Below are 24,027 nucleotides of genomic sequence, written 5' to 3'. Positions count from 1 at the left end.
TCTGTGGAACACCCCGTAGTCCATGTCACACGTCACACAGTCCAAAGATCATGTCTTATTTTTATAGTTGGACACAAAGGAAGTCTTCATTTTGAAAAAAAAAAAAGTGGAGCTTTCACAGGCTTGGTCCTTTCAATTTAAGCCTATTAAATCAGAAATAAATAACAGTGATAAAAATCTACTGCCTAAAAATTAAGAAAACATTTCTTAAAAGAACTCTAAAGAGAAAAATCAAAACGCAAAATAAAAACCATAAAAACTATTAAAAAACAATTTAGTAGGACATTTTTCATACTGAGATACGAATATGATACCTGTCACAGTTAAAGCTGCAAGCAGAGTAAGATTTATAGCCTTAGAAATGCCTTTCGGTGGAAAGACTTTAAATAAATGGACTAAGTATTACTCTTCATTAAAGGAAACAAAACAACCAACTGAAGATAACCAGGAAGAGGAAATGTCTTCATAAAAGCCTAAATTGATCAAATAGAAGACAAAAATAGCACAAAGGTAGTTTTCCCAGTCAGATCATAAGCACAGAATGAATAGGCTAGATAAATCTTTCATGAGTTTGACTAAAAGAAAAAAGAATCAAGAAAGTTCAGGCAAAAAGAGAGAGAATATCTACGTAGAGAGGAAAATTACTAAAGGAATCACTAAATCACTAAAGGAAAAAATCAGTTGCTACCAGGTAGTAACACAGTTGAAACCCTTGAGGAAATCAGCATGAGTGAACAAGTCGCCCCAACACGCAGTGAACGAACGTAGTAGAGCAAGCCACCCCAGGAGAGTCTCAGAGGAGACCAAGGTCCGACTGTACCAGGCCCTCTGTGCTCGGACGGAGCCTGGGGAGCACTACCACTGACCACATCCCCAGCCCTTTGGTTTTCATTTTGAGACGGGTCTACATTGTGCAGGTCCTCACTAAGTTGCCCAGGCTGCCCTCAACTTGAGAACCTCCTGCCTCAGCCTCCCCAGCTGGGATTAAGGGGTGGCCCCTGCACCTGGCGGGCATGGGTGCGTTTACACCTTAGTTCTACTTAACTGTCAAGAGCAGACAGCGCTACTGTTCTACGACCTGCTCTGGGACGTGGAGCAAGGCAGACGGCTCTCCAGTGTGTAAAATCCTGAACTTGCACACACTCGATAGCTAGAGCACATTCCTTCGACCTGGAGGAGCCGCTGTTTCTAGGATCTAACCTCGGGACGTCCATCTCGGTGCCAAGGAGGCAGCTCCAGAGGCTGGCTGCTCCTGGGTGCACCACGCCCGCCCGTCTAAGCAGAGCCTCCCGGCGGTGCACCTGTGGTCCGCAGTGCTCTGCCAATGCGTGCGCGTCCACTGAAAGTCACGTGCCCCGTTCCTGTCCATCAAATGCCAGCTGAGTCGTGTCCACTTTTTGTTCCGACGTGTGACGGGGCCGAGTGTTTCCCTCTACACCCACCCACAGAGCATCCTCAAACCTCCATATTTGGTGGTCAGACAAGTGAAGACAACCTCCCCCACCTGCTTTTCAACCTGATTATGCACGGCGTTTCCTTTCCTGGGAACTCTTTCCATTCCTTCCTTCTTTTACCTCGACTCATGAGTGCTTTTAAAATACACTGGTGAAATTGCCACGTGTCTTATGGGTAGTGACCATTGCCCCAGATTTCACTTAAAAAATCTGGGGGTTATTTTTTGCTGGGCAAATTTTTTTCCTATTTTAATGTTTTTTAAACAGTTTGTGAGCTAGATAACAAACAATAAATTGCACAGTGGCAGCTTTTGACATATGAAGATACCGCTGCCCCTGTTGACACAATGGGACACCCGCTGCCCTGTCCTGGGGAGTCACTGGCCTCTGCCTCTCGGTTGCTCTTGGGTTTCTAGGTGGTGTGTCAAGCAGGAAGGTGGATCTGCACTCCGTCTTGCCTGGCTTCTTCCACTCGCTGCGGTTATTCGGAGATTCCCCGTGTAGGTGTGTTAAGAGCTCATTCCTGTGTTGAACAGGGTTCCACGAGTTCGAGAGGAGTCCCCTGGGGGCCCATGGTTTCTGGGCTGTTTCCAGTTTTCACGCCATCTCCAGCCCTGATGAGCAACTCTGCCCTCGATTCTCCCCGTCAAGTGGCTACCTAGGGACAGACTGGCTGGACAGTCGGTAGATGCACACTAGGTGGTCCAGGAGCTGCCGGCCTGTTGGCCAGAGCGGCTGCACTGCCTGGACTTGGTTCTCCCGGCCGAGCAGGAGGCCCAGGTCCAAAAGTCCTGGCAGCGTCACCACTGCGTGACAGTAGCTCACTGGTTCTAAGTTGTGCTCCTCTTACAGTCGGTGACGGCGGGCATCTTCTCTGTTCTTCCGCGTGGGTCTCATTTGGTGAATGTCCATTTTTGTGAGAGTCCTTTTTACCTTCTAGATACAAATCTCTTGTCAGATGATGACATAGTGTCTTTTCTCAGCCTCTGGTCTGTCTCCCGGTTCTCCTCCTAATGCCTTCTGAAGAGGAGGTTTAGACTGGGTGGGTCCCGTTGATCAGCTGGAGCTGACGAGGGTTATGCTTTTTGCTGTCATACCTAAGAAATCCTCCTTAAGGATCCTGTTTTCTGCTATGATTTTAGGCTTTGAATCTGGTTGTACGACAACTTTTGTGTATTGTGTAGAGTGTGGAGCCAAGTTCATTTCTTGGCACGTGGCTTTCAGTTGTTCCAAGATCTTAAAAGGACCTTCCTTTCTCCCTGAGTTGCCTTCACACCTGGATTGTCCATGCAGGTCCACTGGGCCCTCTGCCCCGCTCCACAGGTCTATGAGCTGACGGTTCTGCTGAGGCCAGGCCACCAAAGCTGGTCTCCCAGCTCGGTGGTGGCTCGAACGGTGCCTTGGGGGTTCTGGCCACTTGCAGGCTGGGATTTGACTGGTGTTCCTCTGAACCTCGAGATGACCTGCGCCTCGTGGTCTGTGCACATGGTGTGTCTCTCCACTCCTTTAGATTCTCACTAGTTTCCTTCGGCACGGTTTTGTAGGTTCCAGAGCACAACTCTTTTGTATTCTTTGCCAGATTAATCTCTAAGTGTTTCACATGTGCAGTGCTACAGTAAGTGGTATTTACAATTCTCAAATTCGAGGTCATGTGCTGCTGTGATTTAGAGGCAGCGTGGACGTGTGCAGTCTGATCCACGTCATAGTCCCAGGGTGTCTTGCGTATCATCAGATTCTCCACAAACCATGAAATTTTCAAATAAAGGCAGTTGCACTTCGTCTTTTTCAACCCAATGTCTGAAGTTTCTGCCTCTTGCCTTATTCTACAGACTGCCATCTGCAGCTCAGTGTTTAACAGGAAGCTGAAGGAGGGGACGTTCGTGTTGTGCCCCTGGTCCTGAGGGGCAGTGGCATTTCTCCACTAGGTGTGCTGACTGTGGCTTTTGATCAGTGACCTAGAGCAGTGGAAAAGGCTGTTCTCTGCTCAGTGAGAGGCTTCATAATGAGTGGTTGCTGGTTCTGCTTCTGTGGAGATGATGGTACGGCTGTCAGTCGTCATTAATATGGCCCATCACGTTGGTTTTAGAAGAATGTCAAACTAACCTTGCATTCTTGAACCCCGGACGGCCTCTATGAAGAACCAGAACAAGAGCTTGTGTGCAGGCACCTTTCATCAGGAGACAGGCAGTGGGCAGGACCTTCGGGCAGGCCACCCAGGTCGAGAGCCTGCCATGGGTAGGCACAGGGCATGCTCAGTGGAGCCACGTGGGAGGGAGAGGTGCAGCCAGGTCCTCACAGGTCACACTGCACCACCGGGTGGGAGCCAGGAGGGTCGGGGCATCCCTGGAGGACCCTCACCTGCCTCTGCCTCCATCTGAAGTGGACACGCTTGTCGTCTGGACAGAGCACATGGGAGGTGGGAAGACAGGATGACACAGAGTATCACCAGGCAAGACCCAGGAGAGAAGTGAAGCCAGGGGACAGAGTGCGGCAAGCCTCAGAGCAGCGGCAGCCTCTTTACTGAGCCACCACCCAGAGGGGCAGCCCGAGAGGCCTGAAGCCCCCTTCCCAGGACCCTAAGGCTGTCATGAGCCGCGTGTCAGGAGTCACCACCAAATGCTCTTGATCAAGCCCCGGATAACATCATATAGGCCCCAGAGCAGAGGGCCAGATGCCAGGAGGGCCAGGGGGCCAGCTCTTGTCCAAACAGGTGTCTTTCCCTCCCTTCCCAGTGACAGCAAACCAGTGGAAAGATGGGGAAGTCACCAAAGTCCTACGTGGGCTCCCAGCCCTGGCCTGACCTCACCCTGGTCTCCCCAGTCCAGTCCCCAGGCCACCTGCTGTACAGTATCCTTGGGGGCCATTACACATGCAGGCTCTTGGGCCTCCCTAGAGGCTGGGATGATCTCAGGGAGTGGCACCAAGCCCTCTGCCCAGGTGGCACCAGGTTCCCACATCCAGACAGCTCTGACTGGCACGAAGACGAGGCCTTCGGCTGCTGGATGAGACCCTGCCTGAAGCCCAGTCTCTCAGCAGTCTCTCTGACAGCGCCGTGCCGAGCGCACTGCGGAGGCTGCTGAGGGCCAGGGTCCCTAGAAGCCCAGACCCCCTGCTGTGGGGACATAGGCACCGGAGCGTGCCCACCTGAGTAGCCACTGGCCAACACTGAGGGCCCAGGGAGAAGAGGCAAGGACTGATACCTGAGGCCCACACTGGAGAAAGTAGGCCCTGGAGAGGCTGAAGCCACAGGGACCAGCAGGCAAGAGCGGACAGGAAACACAAGCGAGCGGACAAGTCCACGCGCAGCGGGGAGAGCCGGGTGGGGTGCACCTGCCTTGGTCTCTCTGGACATGTGCAGCCTGGCTTCTTGCCCCAGAGCTGGGGTTTCCACCTACACTGCCTGGCTCCCCATGGAGACTCCAGGGACTCACGCGTTCACGGGCCACTGTACAGCGCAGGCTCGGCTGCTCTAAGGAGGCCACCCTCAGAGCCTCCGCCCGCCCGAGCCCCCGCCTGGGCTTCAGCCCACGAGGGAGCGAGCCCCCAGAGCAAAAGCAGGAAGCAGGGCACAGAGCCGGACTGGAGGGGCCCCAGGTGGGCCCTGTGCAGGGCACGGAGGCCAGGCGTCCGCCTGTTAGAGGACCAACGCGCGACACAGGAGGCGCTGAGGTCAGGAAGACTCCACCCTCGCTCGAGGGTGCGTAGAAAAGAGAACGTGGTAACTGAGATGGCAGAGCCATGGACAGAGTCTGGACAGACCACGGAACGGACACACCCACGCAGGGGACTGGACAGAAGGGGCTGAGGCCCGGGGAGCTGGAGGGAGGGTGGGCGACCTGAGGAAGACACACGATGTGGTCGCAGGGAAGTCAGGAGAGATGGGGCCGGGCGGGGTGCCACCTCCCACCCACACCTGGTGAAGAACAGCACCTCAGATTTGAGGATCAGACTCTAACTGCCTGCAGGCAGGACAGATGACAGTGACCCAGCACCTCACTGTGCTGTTGTGGAGCCACTGGTGTGGAGGGAGGCTGCCAGGCACCAGAGGTGGGAAGGGCCCGCCTCGCCACCCCCGGGAGGCCCAGCGCCTCCACCTGCAGAGTGCTCAAGGGAAGGCCCACTCCCCAGCCCACCAGCACCGCCCATGGGTAGGCAGGGAAGTAAGGGCACCTGGCCCGGGTCCCTGTGTGTCCTCCCCCACCCTCTCCTTTATTTTACTCTTGCTTCCACATATGAGAGAAAGCGTTCAACGTTTGAGTTTCTGAGCTTGGCTAATTTCACTGAGCACGATATTCTCCATTTCCAGCCATTTACCAGCAAATGCCATGATTCCATTCCTTTTCACGGCTGCGTAGTATATACATCTCTACGATTTCTTAACTCATTCACCTGTCGGTGGGCATCTGGGCTGGTTCCACAATGCAGCTGCTGTGAGCTGTGCTGCTGTAAACATCGCCATGGCTGGGTCCCTGTGCCATGTGGATCTTGAATCTCCTGGGAACGCACCCAGGGGTGAGAGAGTGGGTCGTGTGGTGGCTGCATCCCTAGTCTTCTGAGGCCTCTCTACACTGCTTTCCAGAGTGGCTGCCCCACAGCAGTCCCTCACAATGGTGTCCTTCTCCCCACAACCTCACCACCAGTTATTGCTGTGCACGTTCCTGATGGTTGCTGTTCTGACTGGAGCAAGTTGGGATTGGTGTCGTTTTGACTTCTGCCCACGCCTGTGCCTGCAAGCACCGTGGGCAAGCGCCACATCCTGGGTTAGCTTCATGGTGGCAGTCAGCATGGCTGTCCTGTGCTCGGCCACCGTACCTCCTTGTTTACGGAGTAATGATAAGGAACACCATCTTTGGCTCAGCAGGTAGTTTTCTTTTAGAATGTTTTTGGTCCATGGTTGGTCCATTCGGGGGTTGCTGAGCCAGTGGGCACCGAGGGCAACTGTGTCGTCTTTGCATAGCCCAGTCCCCGTGTCTGCCCAGGGCAAGCGGCTTGCAGGGCAGTGAAAGGGGCCTTTGCCATAGATGCTGGGATCAAATGGGCTTTGGTGGGCTTCCTTCCATCAGCAGAGACCCCAGCCCAAGGAGCCCTCGCCAAGGCCCCATGGCAGTGCTGCCACCTCACAGACCTACACTGGCCCGAAGGGAAGAAAAATCTAGAACCATTCAAATTGGGTTTAAAGCTAGTTACTGGGAAATTCAGCCTTCAGAATCAGCGTCCCCCAGAGGTGGACACTGAAGTCATCAGAGAGGAATCAGGCCCGAGGGGGAGGGGGTCCCTCCTGCCACAGCTGCCCCTTCCTAACTCTCAAGGGAAAAGCAACCCCACAGCTCCCACCCTCCCTCCACGGCCAGGAGTGCAAGCTTCCAGACCTCACCGCCCACCCCGCTGACCACTCTCACAGTGATGCTGCCTGATGGACACAGTGTGCCTCCTGTGTGAGACCTCTTACTCCTTCCCTGGCCCCCACACAGCCCAGGAGCCAGAGCGGGGCTGTGCACAGTGCCCACGGCTGCCCTCCCTGGTCTGGCCAGCCAGGTGCACGTCTGGGAATGGCAGAGGTTGGGGAGAGGTGTATAGTGTCACAAGCAGAAGTCATATCAGCTGTGTGGCCAGCGTGACCCTACTGAGCTGCCTTCTCTCCGAGTCTGTTGAAGAGCCCCACAGACCACCTAAGATGGCAAAGCTCTCAGCAGGCCCTGGAGGTGGGAGCCCAGACAGGTCTGCAACCTTACCCCAGGTCCTGTGGAGCTCGGCGCATCCCAGCCACCCTCGCAGGGGAGGGAGCCGAGAAGCAGGTCTGCCATCCCCTGGAGCCAACTCAGGGCTCCTAGGGCCACCCGAGAAGCATCTGTCTCCCAGAGCCCACCCCTGATGCCACAGGGCGCCATGCTTTACCCTGAGCTGTGGGCTTCTCGGTCAGTGGGTGAAGCCCTGGGACATCACCCCAGCTGTTTCAAGCACAGAACTCGGTGGGTAGAAGGCAGCTGGATGGGAAGCCAGGCAGACGGAACGGAGGACGCACCCTCTCTCAGCGCTGCCCGGGGGGCTGACGGCCTGTTCCCAGCCTGGGCTTCCTCACAGCGGAACGCGCGGAGAGCCCCTTCCTTGGGAACAAGGGACGGTGGCTGGAAAATTCTAGATATTCCACCCTGTCCGTCCTCCATCAGCAGAGACCCCAGCCCAAGGAGGAAACTCATTCTCGTGTCCGGACCCCCGAGAAACGCAGTGACAGGAGACCGCAGGATGGCAGGGAAGCTCGCTCCCCAAGGCGAGGCTGACGGAGGCCTGCCCCACCCGTGAGTCTCTTACCAGAGCTGTCGTAGCCGTCGACAGAGAAGTGGTCCGTCCTCCGCTCCTCTGGGGGATCGCATGTGATGTGGGGGACCGTGAGCACCTTCTCTCCAGGGTTGACCCCGTTATCCTTGTCCACTTTGAACTTCTTTTTCTTGACCTGCAAGCCGTACAGAACATTGGCTGTTCCTGGGCCCTACCCGGCCCGCTGCGGCTCCAGAGCACCTGCCGCAGCCAGAGCCTGGCCCTGCAGGGTCCCACAGGCTCATGGGGCAGGCTTTAGGTGCCAGTGCTGCACGGTGCCAGGGCCCACAGGGACCTGGTCCCGCACTGCAGGACACTGACAGACACGGACATGCAAGGTTGCAACCGTGACAAGGCCGCGTCAGCCGAGCACAGGGGGAGATGCTCCAGAGGCCCCTGGAGGAAGGTGGGGGAGCGGTGGAAGTCAGGCAGAATGTTCGGGCAGAGGTGGCTAGGAGGCCAGGTCTCCTCAGGAGGTGTGGACAAGGGCCAGGAAGGGCCACCCCAGCCCTTCCGGCGCCTTCCTGAGGCACAGCACTTCCTCCGGCGCCCCTGCCTGCTGTGCCCGCGTGCCCCTGTCAGGGGTCTGTCTTCCAGCAGGTGACAGAATGCAGCCCGTCCTGCTCCTGGGCACTCTTTCTGGACCTCTCATACTCTTAGCCTTGGTGTGGCCAGTCCTGCATGGCCCCAAGGCTGCAGGACATTAGGATGGCAGGGACCCAGCATGGGACATGCATTGTCCCGACACCCTGACGTGGACTGCACGGAGCCAAAACCCTGCGGCCCCAGCCCCAGCTGCCCCAGCTGCCCCGTCTCACAGGCAGCCTCTGCCCCAGAGCGGTGAGGGCTGCTTACCATGGCAGACTTCTTAGGCTTGGGGCTAGGCGAAAGCAGTGCAGGGCCCCGGGTGGGCTTCCGCACGTAGATCTTCCAGGTGGAGGAGTCGGGGTTTTCGGCAGCGTAGCACCTCCACGCAGTCTGAAACCAGGCAGGAGGGAAAGACTGTCACCTGTGAGCCACCTGGTGGCCCACCCTCAGCCCCAGGGTCTGGCCCCCGCCCACTGCCAGCTCCCAGTCTTCTGCCCAGACGGCCCGGCTCTTGCTAGCCAGGCCCGTGGCATCAACCGTCTGCCACTCAGCTCCGACGCCGGGAGCCAAGGCTCCCAGTTTGCAACCGAGCCGCTCCTGCAGCCGTTCAGCAAACCGAGAAGCACAGCTCGGGCACACAGGGCAGGGACAGGGCTGGACAGCTGGGTCCACACAGTGAGGAAGGGGTGTGCCTAGGGTCCGTGTGGGCACCTGGCTGGGGTGTGGAGGAGCCGAGCCCTTGGGACCGAGGGGCCAGGAAGCAGGAGTCCTCCAGGGGCCCTCAAGTGCCACCTTGTAGCTATCCAGGAGGCTCTTAGCCTATATTCTAGAGGGACCCCCAGGGCTGGCCCCAAGGGGGATGACCTAGAGTAAGAGACATTAGCAGGGGACCTAGGGAGGCTTGCGGCCCCAGGGGTTTGGATGGAGCGAGAGTAGGCTCCAGACCCTCTCGTGGGGACACGTCACGTGGCCTTGGCATTTTCTACCCTGTGAGCTTGGGAAAGAGGGACAAGCTAGCAGCGTTCCCAGGGGGTAGCAGCAGCATCCTGACAGGCACCTTGTGCAGTCCGCACACCCCCTGGAGACCAGGGACAGGGAAGGAAGGCCCACTCAAAGCTGCCTGCGTGTCCCCTGCCTGCCCGCCCTGCGGCGTCCACACTCACGTTCCTGCCACCTCGGGCCCCAGCGTCCTGTCACCACAGCCCGTGTTCCCAGGACACACAGTTCCTGGGAAGAGGCCTCGGTGCTCAGACAGGAATCCAGTGCACCCCCCTGCTGTGGGCACTCTGCCCGCGCCGGCCAGGCAGGTTTTATGGGCCTGATTTATGGTCTTCCCGAAAGGAGAAACCACGGGGCCATAAAGCCAGGCCTGAGGGGGAGCGCAGCCATGGCCCCAGGCTTTCTGGCTGCTGCCGTTTCCTTCCCGTTGAGGCACGAGGTCCAGGCCCAGATGGCTGGTTCTGGAAGGACTTCAGAGGAATGAGATGGAGTCTCAGGCCACGCAGGGCCCCTGACCATGCCCATCTCTCACCCAGGGACTGCCAGGGCGGAGAACTCAGGAGACAACAGCCTGCAGGGATCACCTCGGTCAGCCTGGGCCGGTCAGGCCCCCAGGTCTTCCCTGGGGGGGCTTTCAGCCTAGGGTGCCCAGAGGGGCCCATGCTGCACCACAGACACCGCACTGAGCGCAGGGTCTCTGCCTGTGCTAGACGGGCCAGTGGTTCCCTGGTGCTTTCCTGAGGGCCTGGGCTGACCGCAGTGGAGTCCAACCTCTCCCCGCCGCCTCCGGAGCGTTCCTTCCCTCCTTGTTCTCTGCCTTCCCTGCTCGCCTGGCAGTCCCACAGGACGCCCGACCACCTCAGCCCTGGCCTTTCCTCACCAGGAAGTGCTAGCCCCGAGGGATGCTGGGCCCTGTCCTCTCAGGGAATGGCCATCTGGGGCCCACCTTGCCGCCTCCCTGGGACAGGGGGTGAGGAGTGGGAGCCCAGGCCAGCTGGGAGATGAGGGGACCTACAGACTGACCACATCAGATTTTCAGTGGCCGTGGCCATGCCTGGTCCCCTGGCCCCCAGGGTGGCCCTGTGTGGGAGCCGCTGTGCAGGGAGACAGGCCCTGCACTCGCATGGCCCCTGTGACCCAGAAAGCAGATGCCTCCCCACCGGGGCTCTGTGCCCTGGGCTGGTCCATAGCAAAGGGTTCACGTGGGCCAAGAGCAATCGATTCTGGGGGCATGGGGGCTGCAGGTGACCGTATACAGCCGTGGCACGGAGCTCAGTGCGCACCTGGATGAGGGACGCTGCTGCTGGGATCTGCCGGTTGAAGTGCTTCTGCCTCTGCTTCTGCTGCACTTTGAGGGCAAACCCTGAGCCCAGGATGCCCTGGAAAGGAAGACAGGTGGCACTCAGGACCGTGCACTCAGGGATGCCCTGCAGGGCCAGCACTGGGTACACACTCCGAGGGCCAGGCCTGCTCAGTGCTACAGGGAGCCCAGCCCCAGCTGGCCAAGGGCAGAGCCCACTCCGCAGGACTTCTTCCGTCCAACCTGGGGATGTCTTGGGGAGCCAGGAGGCCGGCCCTCGGCACACACCCAGGCAAGAACCACCCGCAGGCCAGGGGCTGGGGTCCGAAGGCATGCCCTGCTAGGAGGTGCCAGCTGCTTCTCACCAGGAGAGGGACATACAGATGCCGCACCTCGCCTGGGTGACACAGGTCACACACAGCAGGTAGGATGCCAACACGTGCAGCAGCACTCACACGCATGCACTGTGATCACATGTGAGGTACGCGTTCTCGCTGCACACACACGTGACATGCCCGTGTGAATACGATGCAGACACACCAGCCTGCACACAGATGCCGTGTGCACTTGTAAGGAGGACGTACATGTAACAGGCGCACAGGGGACGCAGGCGTGTACATACTCCATGTGTAGTGCTCACTGCCAGCACACCTGCCCACACACCCACAGGGCACACGTGCAAGCACAGCCACACTTCCAGTGAGCTCGTGAGCCGCCAGGCTCTGCCCTGGCTCCCTGGTGACGCCGTCCTCCCAGCCGCAGTGCTCCTGGAGGCTCATGCGCTCTGCCTCGGCAGGGGCCTGGCACCTCCGAGGCCTCCTCGTCTGCACCCCACCATTTGCATGCAGAGCTGTGCCAGGCCACCTCCCACCCTGTTACAGAGGACCCCCAGAAGCTGCAGGACGGGGAGGGCCATGTCCTAGGCCCAGGGGGGCAGGGTTGGAGGACAGCACCTTCCGGAAGGCATGCACCGTCCTGGCTGAGTGAGCCCCTTTATGCGTGGGTCTGCAGAGGGAGGGACCGCGTTTCCCCCAGGGGGCACCTACCGCTGGGAGTGCGAAGAAGGAGATGGCGAAGACGGAGAAGCAGGAGGCGATGGTCTTCCCAACCCAGGTCTGGGGCACCTTGTCCCCGTAGCCAATGGTGGTGACTGTGACCTGCAAGGAGGCGTGCAGCGGTCAGCAGCTGTGGGCCTGGAGCCTCAGGAGGGGCCTCTGCCCAGCCTGGACCCACCATCCTGATGAGCAGAGACTGACAGGAGACTCCGGCCCCAGGGCAGTGCCGTCTTTTGCCGCCCCACAGCTCAGGAGAAGGGTGGCATGGCGCTGGTGTCCCCGGGCCCTGACAGCTCCAGACCACACACAGCCCAGCGGGACGTCCAGAAGGACTTGGTGTGACCAGCGTGGGGCACGTGGCCATAGGCCCACCCATGGGACCCCTGGCCTCCCTGGCCCACCACCTGCCCCCAGCCCCCGGCCACCAACATCGTGCACCAGCCCCCCCCGGGGGCCGGGGGCGCCCACCAAGGCTAGCCATCCTCAGAGAGCTGGGTGGGATGACGCGCCACTTCCTGCCGCCACCCAGGGCTCCAGATGTTTCGTTTTTCCTCTTTTCTGAGAACAGGACAGGCTCGAGCCTTCTTCTCAGTGGGGGACCTTCTGTCCAGGGCGTGTGGTGGGACAAGAGGAGTGAGGGCTGCTCCCCCCCGCCAGGTTGGCCCCTGCTGGCACCTGGGGTCTGCCCTGGGCCTCTGGCAAGGCTGAACATGGTGGCCTGTGGGAATGCAGGAGCCCACGCTGGCCGTTCCCAGGCTGCTGGGTCACACCGGAGTCTCCCCAGACCCCTCCAGGGTGGGCCCGGAGCCTGCTGAGGCGGCCCAGGTGCTGCAAGGCCGGGCTCATCTGGCAGGCACATGCTCTCATGCCCAGGCTGGACAGTCCAGCTCTTACCCTTTGGGAACAAGTGACAACCACCCCTGCTGGCCCAGGCAGACCTTCCAAGCCGGGAACTATACGGCAGCCCCCATTTGACCCCCTGCCCCAGGGTGCCAGTGTGAGTGGCACCGCACCACTCAACAGACGCCAGCTGAGGGCGGCCTGGAGAGAGAGTGTCAACTTCAGTGGCCCTCACCAGCCCACCGTGGCCCTCAGGCCCCCGGGGGGAGAGCCGGGCAGGGACGCACACAGACACCGTGTGGGGGGAGCAGGGGGAGACCAGCGGCAGGAGGGTTGCGTGGCCCATCGGCATGTCACCAAGCGCCAGGTGGACTGTGGCTTTGGTGGGCTGGCAACACTCGACGGAGGAGAGCACACGGGCACTGGCACCCAGACTGAGCGCTCGCCCAGGCCAGGTCCTTCTGTCCACCACTGCCCGCTGCCCACATGGAGCTTTCCGTGCAGAGTGCATGGGCAGCCGTTCGCTGTGGGCTCTCAGCATGGACCCCTGGCCTGTGCACATGGGCACGCGCTCACAAACGTGCCACAGACACAAGAACGTCCCGCATGCCGCACACGGGTTGTGCGTGGGCCCAGGCGTCTGGCTCACGCGGCACACGTGCTTGCCCTCGTTCCACTAAGCACGGCCCAGCTACACGTACGCAGAAGCCAGGCCACGGGGTGGCTCAGGAGCCCTGCGGGTGTCCTGCACCCATGTGAGGCTGGCTCATGGCTGCCTCTCTGGGGGGCCACAGGACAGGGGGTCTGAGACACAGCACCTGCCCTGCCCCAGGGCACAGCCCCACCCTAGACACCATGGTACAGAAGGCCAGGGGAGGGGCTGGGCAAGGCCTTGCCCCTCTGTCTAGTCCAGATGCTTTCCAAGTCCTTGCCGAGGCACCAGAACTGGCCAGAAGGGCCCAACCCAGCCTGGACGGCCCCTGCAGGCCGGGGGGCATGAGTGCCGGGGGCATGAGTACCAGGGGCACGGGTACCAGGGGGACTCCTGTGTCTCTGACAACCTCGAGAGAAGCCGCTGCTCTCAGTCATTGACCTGCAGCCTCTCCGCCCCTCAGAACCCCTGAGGCCATCGCCCCTCTACTCAGCTCTGCCGCTGCTCTGTAGGGGCACCTCCAGGAGCCATCCAGGGCAAAGCCAAGTCCTCTGCCCTGGGTATGCCCATCCTGCGTGGGGTCACAGAAGATGAGACGGGGAGGGGGCCGTGGTGGGTGGGCTGGAGGAGCAGGGAAGAGGGCCGTGTCAGGACGGGTCAAATCCCTGTGATAAGTGGGCGAGGCTGGGACCCTATGTCCTGCTCACCGACCCTAGGCCAGTCCCACATGGTGAGATGCCACCTGTCAGGCTCACCTGCTCGCCATCCTGGGCACAAGGCAGATGCTGTGGTGTGTGGGCAGCGCCACGGGGGACTAACCTCCTCCCAGAGCCAGGCCACATGGCGACGGGTAGAAATGCACTTTTTCCTTCAGTGACTTTTTTTTGAAAATATAGTAACTTCTCATAAAACCATTTTATGTACAGAAACATCATGGGCCTATCAACTGAATCAGCATGGAGGCGCTGGAGTTTTTCTTGCTTTCCTTAAGTACCAATAGCTACGACCCACTACACACAGTGCTCCGTTGGAGTGTGAAGGGGCCCTGAGACAGTCTGAGAGCAGCTGCCCTGCAGGGCACAGACCCACGGGCACAGCTACCTTGGCACAGTGTTGGGGGGCACCAGCGACCTGTGCATACTAGTAAACATCATGTTCATAACAGTCTTGCATCATTTAGACATCTTTAAGTTACTCGTGGTATTTTTGGCAAAACATTTTGATTCATTTAAAAGGTGTAAGTCAAGGCTAGACCACGTCCGCTGGGCAGGGCTGGGCCACGGCTTGCAGTGCTGCCTCCACGGGGCTCTGAGGCCGCGCCCTCACTTCCTGGATCTAAGCGGGGTCCCACGGCTGGGGCTGGGCGGCTAGAAGGAGGCAGGGCTGGGAGGAAGACAGGGAGAGCAGGACCTTGGCGGGTGGGCCCCGCCGTGGAAGGCACTTGCTGATGGCCACAATGCCCAGCCGCCGTCTGCTCCCAGAGCGCCATGGCCGCCCCCCCCCCCCCCCCCCCCCGGCTCTCCCCAGGAAGCTGCCTTCCCTGCAGAGATGTTTGTTTTCCTGAATTCACAGACGCAAGCAGCTCAGGAATGAGCTGTTTTATGGTCCTTGTGCCTATGACTTGTCCCCAGTGGCCAGCCGTCAGGAAGGCAGATCTGCATGACCCCTGGGCCAGCAAACCCAGGGAGACAGGACTCAGCCGCCGTCGCTCCTTGCTAGTACCCCCTGGCCCCGGGCACGCAGGCCACTGCTGCTCGGCTCACAGACACCCATGCCAGTACCGGGCTGTGGCATCAAGCACCCTCCTGAGTAGCAGAGCCTGCTGCCCCTCCTCCCTCCTGCATCTGGGGAGCCCACAACTCCTGGTCCCCCTGGCTGCCTGGGAAGCTGGAAACGGCAGACTTCATTCTGTCCTTTCTGAAACAGCCTCTTAGGGAGGATGGAGGATGGGGACCAGCCCAGACAGCACAGGGGACACCTGGTGCCCAGGCTCTCTGTGTATCACTGGTTTAACTCTGAAAGTCCCTGCAGTTAGGTCCAGACCTTATTCTCGTGCCACAGATAGGCTCCGAGAGGTTGGGTGACCTGCGCAGGGCCCCCCAGCTGGGACGTGGTGAATGTGGGCTGTGACAGCCCCATTTGGGGCTCTACCCCTGCCTGGCTGCTCTCCCCCCGGCATCCGTTCCTTGTGCTTCTGATGCTATCTGTCTATGACTGTGTCTGTGGGCTGGAGAGTAGGGGGAAGCTCTGCTGATGAGCCTTCCAGGGGCTCTCCTCACTGGCCTGAGCTGAAGTCCCTTCCCCGAGAGGAAGTCAGTTCTGTGCACCATCCCCCTGGGCCTGCTGGGTCCAGGTGATAAACCCCCCAGGTGCTGGCCAGTGGGCAGGTGCAGGAAGCGGGACCTGTCGCATGGACTCCTATTCGTGCGACAACGCAGCTGGATCTGGAAGGAGCTCTCTGGCGGAGTCCTGTGGACCCAGGCCCTCACTGCCTCGTACTGCAGGCTCCGCGTGGAGCTCAGGCAGGAGGAACCCTGTCTGGATGGGGGCTGCATGCTGTCCCCCCCATCCCACAGCGTGGCTTCTCCAGCATCAAAGGTGCCGCTGACCCCCACAGTCCCACCGGGCCTGCTGGCCCAGGCCCTCAGCCCTGGCCTCTCGGCTCGCTCTGCCAGGACACAGCACAGCCCAGGAGGCGGCGCTTCCCGGAACCCCCAGGTGAAGGCGAAGGGCTGTCGGGCTGTGAAAGGCTGGATGCAGGGGCGGGTTCCGGCCTTTCCACTCAAGACTCTAAATTTAGACACACGGGGTAAACAGAGCCCCGCAGCCGCCCGTTCCTGGAGACCCCCAGGCGCTGCACAGAGGGGCCCATGTGGGCAAGGGCTGCTGGGCCTGCACTCAAACTTCAACACAAACAAACGCGTTTTGTTCCAAGGGCAAAGAAGAAGTCTGAAAGTCTCCCCAGACACCTCGCAGCCGAGCTCGGGCGCCACACTTGGGGCCCAGGAGGCCTCCCCAGAGAGGGGACGGGAGGGGACTCTTGGGCATGGAGCCCCCGCCCTGCTTGGCAGCCGTGGAACTGACCCGGCTAGGGGAAAGCCTCCCCACAGCGTTGACCCAGACTGGGGTCTTGGGCCGAACCCTGTTCCCCCAGTTCACACCCACCGGCCCTCGGACTTCGATCTTATCTGGAAACAGGGTCTTCAAAGACGGGACGAGGATGAGGATTGTGTGGGTGGGTGGGCTCTAAATCCAGTGTAGCCTCCTCCTAAGACAGGAGAGACGTGCAAAGGGTGATGGGGGGGGGGGCAGGACCCGAGTCCCCTGCAGCAAGAGGTGAGGAGGAGCCCCGAGTCCCGAGGAGCGCACTGCCATCCTGCGTCAGGACGCCTGGCCCGGGCACTGCCACAGGCATCTACTGTGGAAACTGCCTAGTGTTGGAAGCAAACCCGCCGCTGCCCGGGGAGCCACGAGATGGGCAGATCAACCTGTTGATTCACGCTCCTCACAAGCATGGGCTGGGCACCGAGGCACCCCATCTCCAGTCCACTGGGCAAGGGAGGTGCACACCCACCCAGGTGGACTCTGCGCCCAGATGCCTCTCTTAGGGTCCATGCTTTAAGTCTCTTCTGGGCTGTGGGTATGTGGGGGGCTGAGTCCAGGCGAGGCCCACAGCACGCAGCAGGGGTCAGAAAGGCTGGGCCTCCTGAAAGCCCCCGCTGCCCTGAGGTAGCTCCCAATACAGTGCCTCTCCCTGGCCCAGCTGTCCCCCATCTGCCCCATGGGGAGCCCTGGGGTGCTGCTTCACTCCCCGGGGGATGAGGGAAGCCAGGACGAGAGGAGACAAGTGCTTGGGACTCAGCCCCCGGCCCCCCGGCCTGCGCTGCTCAGCTCTGTCCCTCCGAGAAGTGCCAGGAACACCACCCAACTCCGCCTCAGGGCCTCTCCTGCCGACAGCTGCAGGGGCAGCCGCTCTGTGAATGGAGTTGTTGGCCCCTAAGCAGGGCAGCGGGGGGCCCTGGGCAGCCAGGGTGCAGGGCCTGACAGGGACAATGGCCAGGCCAGGGTGCATGGTGGCCGAGGCGCAGGCTGCAGCTGACGGCTAGGCAGGGGCACCGGTGCCAAGCCGGGCACAAAGGGGCCGTGTTCCCGGCCGGCGGGCGGATGTTTGCACAGGTGTGGGAGTGGGAGCGCGGCTCCGCTGAGGGCCAGGGGGCCGGGGGGCCCGGGGCCGGGGGCCAGGTCGGGGAGCAGCTCCAACAGGCGGCTGGAAAGGCAGGCGGGGCAGCGCCAGGACTGGGCACCCCTCACCAGCCTTCCCACAGGCAGTCGCCCACTCGCTCCAGCTGCACCCTGGCCTCCACTGCCCATCAACCACCAGGGGATGCTGGCTCGGGCTGCCTGTGCCCCCACACAGGGCTGCCATGTCACCAGGGATGCAGGCCCCCCATCAGGCAGGCTCCTTTCCTGGAGGCTGAGCCCTCCTGCCCAAACCTGCTCGGGCCTGCCACACCAGGGCCCAGGGACACGGGCCCCCAGGAGGCGGGCAGAGGCTGCATCTGGGCCTGCCTAGCTTGGGAGCTGTGTCAGCACGTTTAGCATGTCCTGGGCTTCCCGGAGCTGCCTGGCATGTTGGAAGCTTGTAGAAAACACACCGACTTGGCCAACACCAGGAGCTCCTACTGTGTGGCCACCTCATGGGGGACATAGGACCATGTGCCCATACCCTCCATGAGCTCAGTGGCCTCCCCTATGGTGGGGGAAGGGCAGGAGCCCAAGAGCCCGTGAACACAGCTCTTGGGCACACGGGCCTGGGCGGGCACGGTGGCCTGCCCCGCTCCGTGCCCCAGAACCTGTGCTGCTCCCAAGGCACGGCCCAGCTCTGTGGGCTGCCCTCTGTCCTCTCGGCTGCCGGGTCCCACCCAGGGCCATCACCAGCCTGGCTCTCCCTGGGCAGGCACGCCTGAGCTCAGGAGCCATGGCTTGAGTCTGGCCTGAGAACTGCCCAGGCTCTGCCCCTCCTCCCAGGGCTGCCCGGTGCGAAGGCATCTCCCAGGTCTGGTGGCCTCTGGCTGAGGGGAGATGGCACGGAGGTGGGTGGAGTGACAGCTGCACTCCCACCAGAGCCACTGCTACTGGGGGCACCGCGTCCCTGCAGGAGCAGCCCTGAAGCCAGTCCACGATGGAGCACTCCCAGGCTATATGACAGCCACCAACTCCTGGAGGGACATTGGTGGCCCAGCCTGGCCCCTCAGACTTCTTCAAAACACAAGCTCAAAGTTGAAGAACTTGAAGACCCCAGAGCGTTCTGTGTTGCGTGTGGGGCCTGCACTGCTAGCTTCAAGTGTGAACCCGGGCACAGGGTTCTGCTCAGATGAGGAGCCCCTGCCAACGAGGCAGGGGTTTGGGGAAGTAGAGCCCACGTCCTGCACCTCCTCGGCCCAGGCCCCAGTGGCCCAGCCAGGACACCCCGTCCCGGAGGCCCTGACTTACCACCCCCCACCACAGTGCGTCCGCGTAGCTGCCGAACTCGATGCGACCCGACTCGTTCACTGCATCCTTCTCGGCCAGGTACACGAAGTAGGAGGAGAAGATGAGGCCCAGGAAGCCGATGTAGAGCGTCGTTATCAGCTCCTAGGTCAGCAGAAGGGGCAGCGTCAGCCCGTGGCTCGCAGCACCCTGGACCGAGCGCCCTCAGTGAAAAGGCTTCAGGCCGTCATAAAAGGCAGCGAGGCTCTGCCTTGGCAGCAGGTCCAGCATCTACCAGGCCATGCCGCGTGGACGCAGTGCGATTCGCGCACAGGGTTGAAACTCCATGGGTCACAGCTCTGAGACGGCGGGCCTGGGTTCTGCCACCCAGGAGCAAGCCAACTCCAGCTAGCGCCTTGGACTAACTTGGGCAGCCTCTGCTGGCCAGTGACTGCCCACAGTGGGGTGGAACTTCTGTGAGATGAAGGGCACCCCATGTCCCTCAGAGCCTGGGCAGGTGTGGCCTGTGCCAGTCAGAGGCCCATGGGACAGGGTGCCGGGTCCGGAGCCCCCTGTCATGGGGTTGTTTGTGGTTGCCTGGATTTAGGTTTCTGAGCCTCAGAGACCACGGTTTTTTGCATTTTGCTTTTCTCTTCCGTTTACCTAACCGTCCTTGGTCCCCAGCTTAAAGGAAGGTGGCTTTATTTTCACACTGGCCTGGCAGGCTAAAGGTGCTGGCACATAAGTGTGGGTGGAGTGCCCCAGTGGGCTCAGGTTGGGGGTGGGATTCTGGGCCTTATCCCTGCACCCTGTGCCCTGGCACCTACCTGGCCCTAGGTTGCTCGACCGGGGACCAGAGTACTCACACCCTGCACCTCGCCCCAGGTGGGCCACGTGTGTGTTAAGCCGTCCTGGTAATGATTGTTCTGTCCCCTGTCTCACCCTCAGCCGGTCCCCAGCACCCCACCTTGGACCACCCACCTGGCGGTGGATGAAGACCACAGAGCCCAGGAGCCTCCAGGTGCCTCCCTGGCGATCCACATGCAGCATCCGGAGGATCTGGAGGAAGCGGATACCCCTGGGAAGGAGAGAGCAGGACTGCGAGGACCACAGCTGTCCCGGGGGCACCTGGGCCCAGGGGACAGTGGATGGGAAGGTGAGACAGGTGCACTTCTGTGTTGGCTGGGACCATCTCACCTCCAGGCAGACCCCTGGTCAGGGACCGCTGAATCCCCTTCCCAGTGCAGCCCCTCAAAACTGGCTCTGTCCACCCACTCGCCAAAGGGTCAGGGCTGGGATCACCTGACATTTCCCAGACTGTCTTCTGGGGAGGCCTAGGGTCACCCCAGTTTATAGATGAGCAGCAGACAGTCAGGTCACACCCGAGTCCCAGAAGCCAGGAGCTCTGGTGTGGGTCTTGCACCCAGGGCTGCCTGAGGCCTCGAGGACCCGCCCGCTCCAGCCCTCTGCTCAGCACGGAGGCGGGTGGAGCTGTGACCACCCTCCCTGGGAGGAGGGATGTGTGGTGGCCCATGAGCTCCCTCCCAGCCTGTGGGGGGAGGCCAGCAGGGAGGGCCAAGCTTGCGTACCTGATGGCGGACGTTGCGAACACCTGGCCCTTGGAGCCCACACAGAGGACAACCGTGGAGGCCACCACCACGATGAGGTCTGTGGGGGAGGGGTGGCTCATGTGACCCATGGCAGCCATGGGGCAGGGGCCACGGCCCACTCCTGGGGAAGGGGATGGGGCCCAACCACAGGACCCAGGAGCAACTGGGTGGGGAGCCAACAGTGTCAGAGCTGGAGAGGCCCCGAGCACCCACGGGAACCCTGGCCCCAGCCAGAGCCCGCAGGGGCCAGAGAGGACGGAGCCTGGACCTCAGGCCTCCACGGTGACTGTCCCACTGCCCAGCCGTGCCGAGGAGGGTCCCAGAAGGCTGCGAAAGGCCAACTCCCGAGCAGTCTAACCTGGCAGGGACCAGGTGGGTGGTCACCCAGCTGGGTGGCGTCCTGCCTGTCACAGGCAGGCAGAGCAGCAGGGCTCTGGGTCCTTGGAGGATACTGGTGGTAGCTGCAACTGGGGTGATTTCTGGGGTGAAGCGTCTGTGGGGGAGCGTGACTCACCGATGACGGAAATGGGCTTCCGAGCAAAGCGCAGCCGTCCCCAGACGCCCACGTACTTGCTGCGGCAGCCTGCAGACCAGAGGCGGACCACGTACTCCGTCCCAAAGAACACCACCAGGACGATCTCCTGAGGAAGGAGGGAGGGCGTGAGCTCACAGCACGGACGGGCTCCCGCGCCAGGGTCCTTTCCCACAGGCCACCCCTAGCAGCAGGCCTCCTCCCTGTCGGGGGCAAGATGGTGCCTACACGTGACACCCACCTAGAGAAGCCAGTGGCCTAAACCCCGGGCCACCAACAGTGGACCCCAGTGGAGTCGCTGCTCTTTAGACCAGGGTCCTGCCGAGCCAGGGCCAGGGCAGCTGGGGGTCAGGTGCCCTTGCCTGACCACACGGTGGCCAGAACTAATTTAAGCCCCAGATGATGCCCCAGAACCCAGGCCCTGCATCTCAAGGTGGGGTGGAGAACATCTGCCCTCTGGGACTGTCCCCTCGTCTCACGCACGGCCACACCACTGGGGCACGGCAGCTGCCTCTGGTGGCCTGGACTGGGCCTGTGTGCGAGGGCCTCGGGTGGGGGCTGGGGGCACGAGGATGGTGCAGAGGCCCCCACAAGCTCTGGAGTCAGGTGCTCTGGGGAGTAGGCTGGCATCTGGGTCACGGGACTGGACAGATGGACAGAAATTTGTAGTAGAGAGGGACAGGGGTGGATGAGGGGACAGACAGTGGACAAATGAGGAAGAATGGTGTGGAGCCAAGTCCAGAAGAAGCGGCCATTAGCCTTCTCAACAAAACAGTGAGGCAGAGGGTTCCCGTCCCAGATGGGACCCCAGAGGTGACATGGAGGCCTGCCCCAGCTGTCACCGAGCCCGTACCACTACTGCCCCTTCTCACAGCCCCTGAAATGGTAGGGAAGGCCCAGTGTGGGGCAGGGCCTCAGCCCTGGCTCCCTGTGGTCCAGCACTAGGGGAGGGGTCAGCATCTTGCCTCCAGGTGTGGCCCCGGGGACCTGACTTACGCCCGGTGTCTGGAGGGCCAAGCTGTGGCTGCCTTGCCAAGGGGTGGTCAGCTCGCAGTCTGAGAGCAGCCAGCCAGGTTCCCAGCACGTGGCCACTGACCCAGGAACCAGGGTGTCTGAAGTGAGCAGCCTCTTCCCTTTGCTCCCCCAGGCTGCTGAGGACTGCCCTTCCGCCCAGGACCAGGCAGGCAGCCCTGGGCCGCCCACTTTCCGGGGTCCCCGATGGCCGCTGTGCCGCCCTCTTTCCTACCAACCCCACAAGGCAGAGGTTTCCAATGGGGTAGGAAGACAGCCTCAGGGCCGAATCCTGCCCTGGGCCTCACTGTCCCCATCTGTCCCGTGGTGGGCGAGGTGAGGACTAATGCCAGTGTGCACTTGGCATGACCTGCAGCCCACGATCCAGCTCCCAGCCAACGCGGGCATGCAGGAGGCCCCGCGGGGAGCCCAGGCTGGAGGCTGAACCAGTCCCCCATGTGGAGCAGGGGACGGCACAAACCCGCGAAGCCACAGCGCGTGCGGCCTGCAGGCCTGCTCCAGCTGGAGCCCTGCCCGCTCCCTTGGGAGTCCAGCATGGGAAGGCTGCTGTGCGGCTGGGTGAGACTGGCTGGCGCTGCCCACACCACTGGCCTGCCAGGGAATCACTGAGAGGGTGGCCGGATGCTGCATCTCTGGCTCCCAAATGCTGTTAATTAGGACAAAATAATGTTCACACCATCCAGCCTGTGTTCAGGGCCAGCTCAGTGGACAACGGGAGGCAGTTTGGAAAAGTTTGATGCCTTTCTCATGCAAAAAAGCGGGGGGATGTGACCCAGAATCTGGGGGTGGCCCAAGGGAGAGCCAGGGGTGCTGGCACCACAGGCTCGGTGGCTTCTCCGAGGGTTGTGGTCCCAGCTCTGCCCTCAGCTCCTGGGAACTTGGGGGGGTGGCGTTGGGGAGTGGCTGAGCCCACCCGGGCAGATGCGTCCCCCTTCCCAGACCCCAGGTTGGCACTCAGTGTGCATCTGCCGGCTGAATGGAGGGGGGAAGGGGCCGAGAGACCAGAAGCAGGCACTGGCGTGGCTGGGGTCCCTGAGGAGCTGGCGCTGCAGGGACACTGTCGTGGCACGGTGTGTCTTTGGCTAACATCAAACACCAAGCTCCTGGTGCCTGACGCCGATGTGAGGGTGCCTGTGGCTTCATGGGAGATGGCTCCCCTGACCACTGGTGGCCCTGGTGGGAAGCAATAGCAGCCCAGGGGCAGCAGACCGTGCCCACTGACTGACCATACAGCAAGTTTCCCTCATGTTGAAGTACTTTTCGATTACTTAAAAGCCTTCCCCAGCATCCTAAGCAGAGTTGGAGCACTGATGTGCTTGGGTACACCTTGAAGTGGTGGCATTTGGATGGCTCAGGGAGAGCAGCCACCCCGCTGGAGGGGTCAGGGCGGAGTGATGGGGAACGACTCGGACCCCAGTGCCTGCTGGCTTGGAGAACGGTGCAGGGCACTGGGAGCCAACCTCTGCCACACCCCCGCAGGCGGCAGGCCAGAGCCTGCTGACCCCACCATGCTCCCGGCCTGGCGCGCTCTGCTCTGGTGGGGGTGGGCCTGAGGCTCTCTCCTGCAGCTCGGGCCGTACACCCAGCCATGAAGTTGAACTAAAGGCCCCAAGTGTGTCCCAGGAACCTGCCGTCTGTCCCTCTCCTGTGCCCCCCACTGTCCACTGTAGGGTCAAGGTCTACGGGCTGCCACATGGGTATCTTGGCCTAGTGCCTGCTGAGAGCCTCCCTGCTGGCCCCAGGCACCCAGGGGCCCTGGGTCCTCGGAGCTGCGTATGTGGGATGCTCTCCCCACCTCACTGTGCCTACCTGCTACCCTCCAGGTCTGCCGACTGTCCAGGCCACCTGGCTCCCCCACAGCTCTGGTAGGCCCACCCACCATACCTGCAGAACCACCCCTAGCACACCCACTGATGACCACCAGCCCTAGAGGTCTCCCCTGAAGGTGCCCAGCATCTCAGCCTCCCAAAGGGCCTCTCAGGGAGAACCATGAGCCACCTGCAAGACCAGGGTCAGGATCTTGGCCCAGGGCAAGGAGCACCACCCCGAGTGCCGTCCCACTGATGTGAGGAGGTGTCCTGGGCCAGGAGCCCAGGGTCTCTGCTGAGACCAGTCAGAATAGAGGGATGCAGGTGCCACTCGCATCCTGGCCACTGTCCTTCAGACCAAAGCAAGGCTGCC

General features: G+C 61.2%; 1 protein-coding gene and 1 long non-coding RNA gene across 15 annotated transcripts in view; one reads left to right on the top strand and one right to left on the bottom strand.

Moving 5' to 3' along the window:
* Kcnq1 (potassium voltage-gated channel subfamily Q member 1) overlaps window positions 1-24,027 on the bottom strand; it is a 285,308-nt gene that overhangs the window by 183,515 nt on the left and 77,766 nt on the right. For all 13 annotated transcript variants that reach the window (XR_009226838.1, XM_046444864.2, XM_046444871.2 and 10 more), the window contains exons 3-10: window positions 20,797-20,923; window positions 20,262-20,340; window positions 19,654-19,750; window positions 18,697-18,837; window positions 11,703-11,813; window positions 10,640-10,735; window positions 8,625-8,747; window positions 7,764-7,905 (exon numbers count right to left, since the gene is read on the bottom strand). Coding sequence is in view for 12 of the 13 variants with exons in the window: in XM_046444864.2 (XP_046300820.1) it covers window positions 7,764-7,905; window positions 8,625-8,747; window positions 10,640-10,735; window positions 11,703-11,813; window positions 18,697-18,837; window positions 19,654-19,750; window positions 20,262-20,340; window positions 20,797-20,923 (916 nt within the window). In the remaining variant the exon portion in view is untranslated. The remainder of the gene's footprint in view (window positions 1-7,763; window positions 7,906-8,624; window positions 8,748-10,639; window positions 10,736-11,702; window positions 11,814-18,696; window positions 18,838-19,653; window positions 19,751-20,261; window positions 20,341-20,796; window positions 20,924-24,027) is intronic.
* The window catches only part of LOC131424190 (uncharacterized), a 100,057-nt gene that overhangs the window by 62,617 nt on the left and 13,413 nt on the right, over window positions 1-24,027 (top strand). For both annotated transcript variants that reach the window (XR_009226841.1, XR_009226840.1), the window contains exon 2: window positions 19,621-19,828. This is a non-coding gene — a long non-coding RNA (uncharacterized LOC131424190). The remainder of the gene's footprint in view (window positions 1-19,620; window positions 19,829-24,027) is intronic.

Source organism: Marmota monax, unplaced genomic scaffold, assembly GCF_021218885.2.
Source record: "Marmota monax isolate L192 unplaced genomic scaffold, Marmota_monax_Labrador192_F-V1.1 WCK01_AAM20220418_F8-fsc00038, whole genome shotgun sequence".
Classification (NCBI taxonomy): domain Eukaryota; kingdom Metazoa; phylum Chordata; class Mammalia; order Rodentia; family Sciuridae; genus Marmota; species Marmota monax.
The sequence above is the reverse complement of the archived record's forward strand: the minus strand, read 5'-3'. Positions and strand labels throughout refer to the sequence as shown.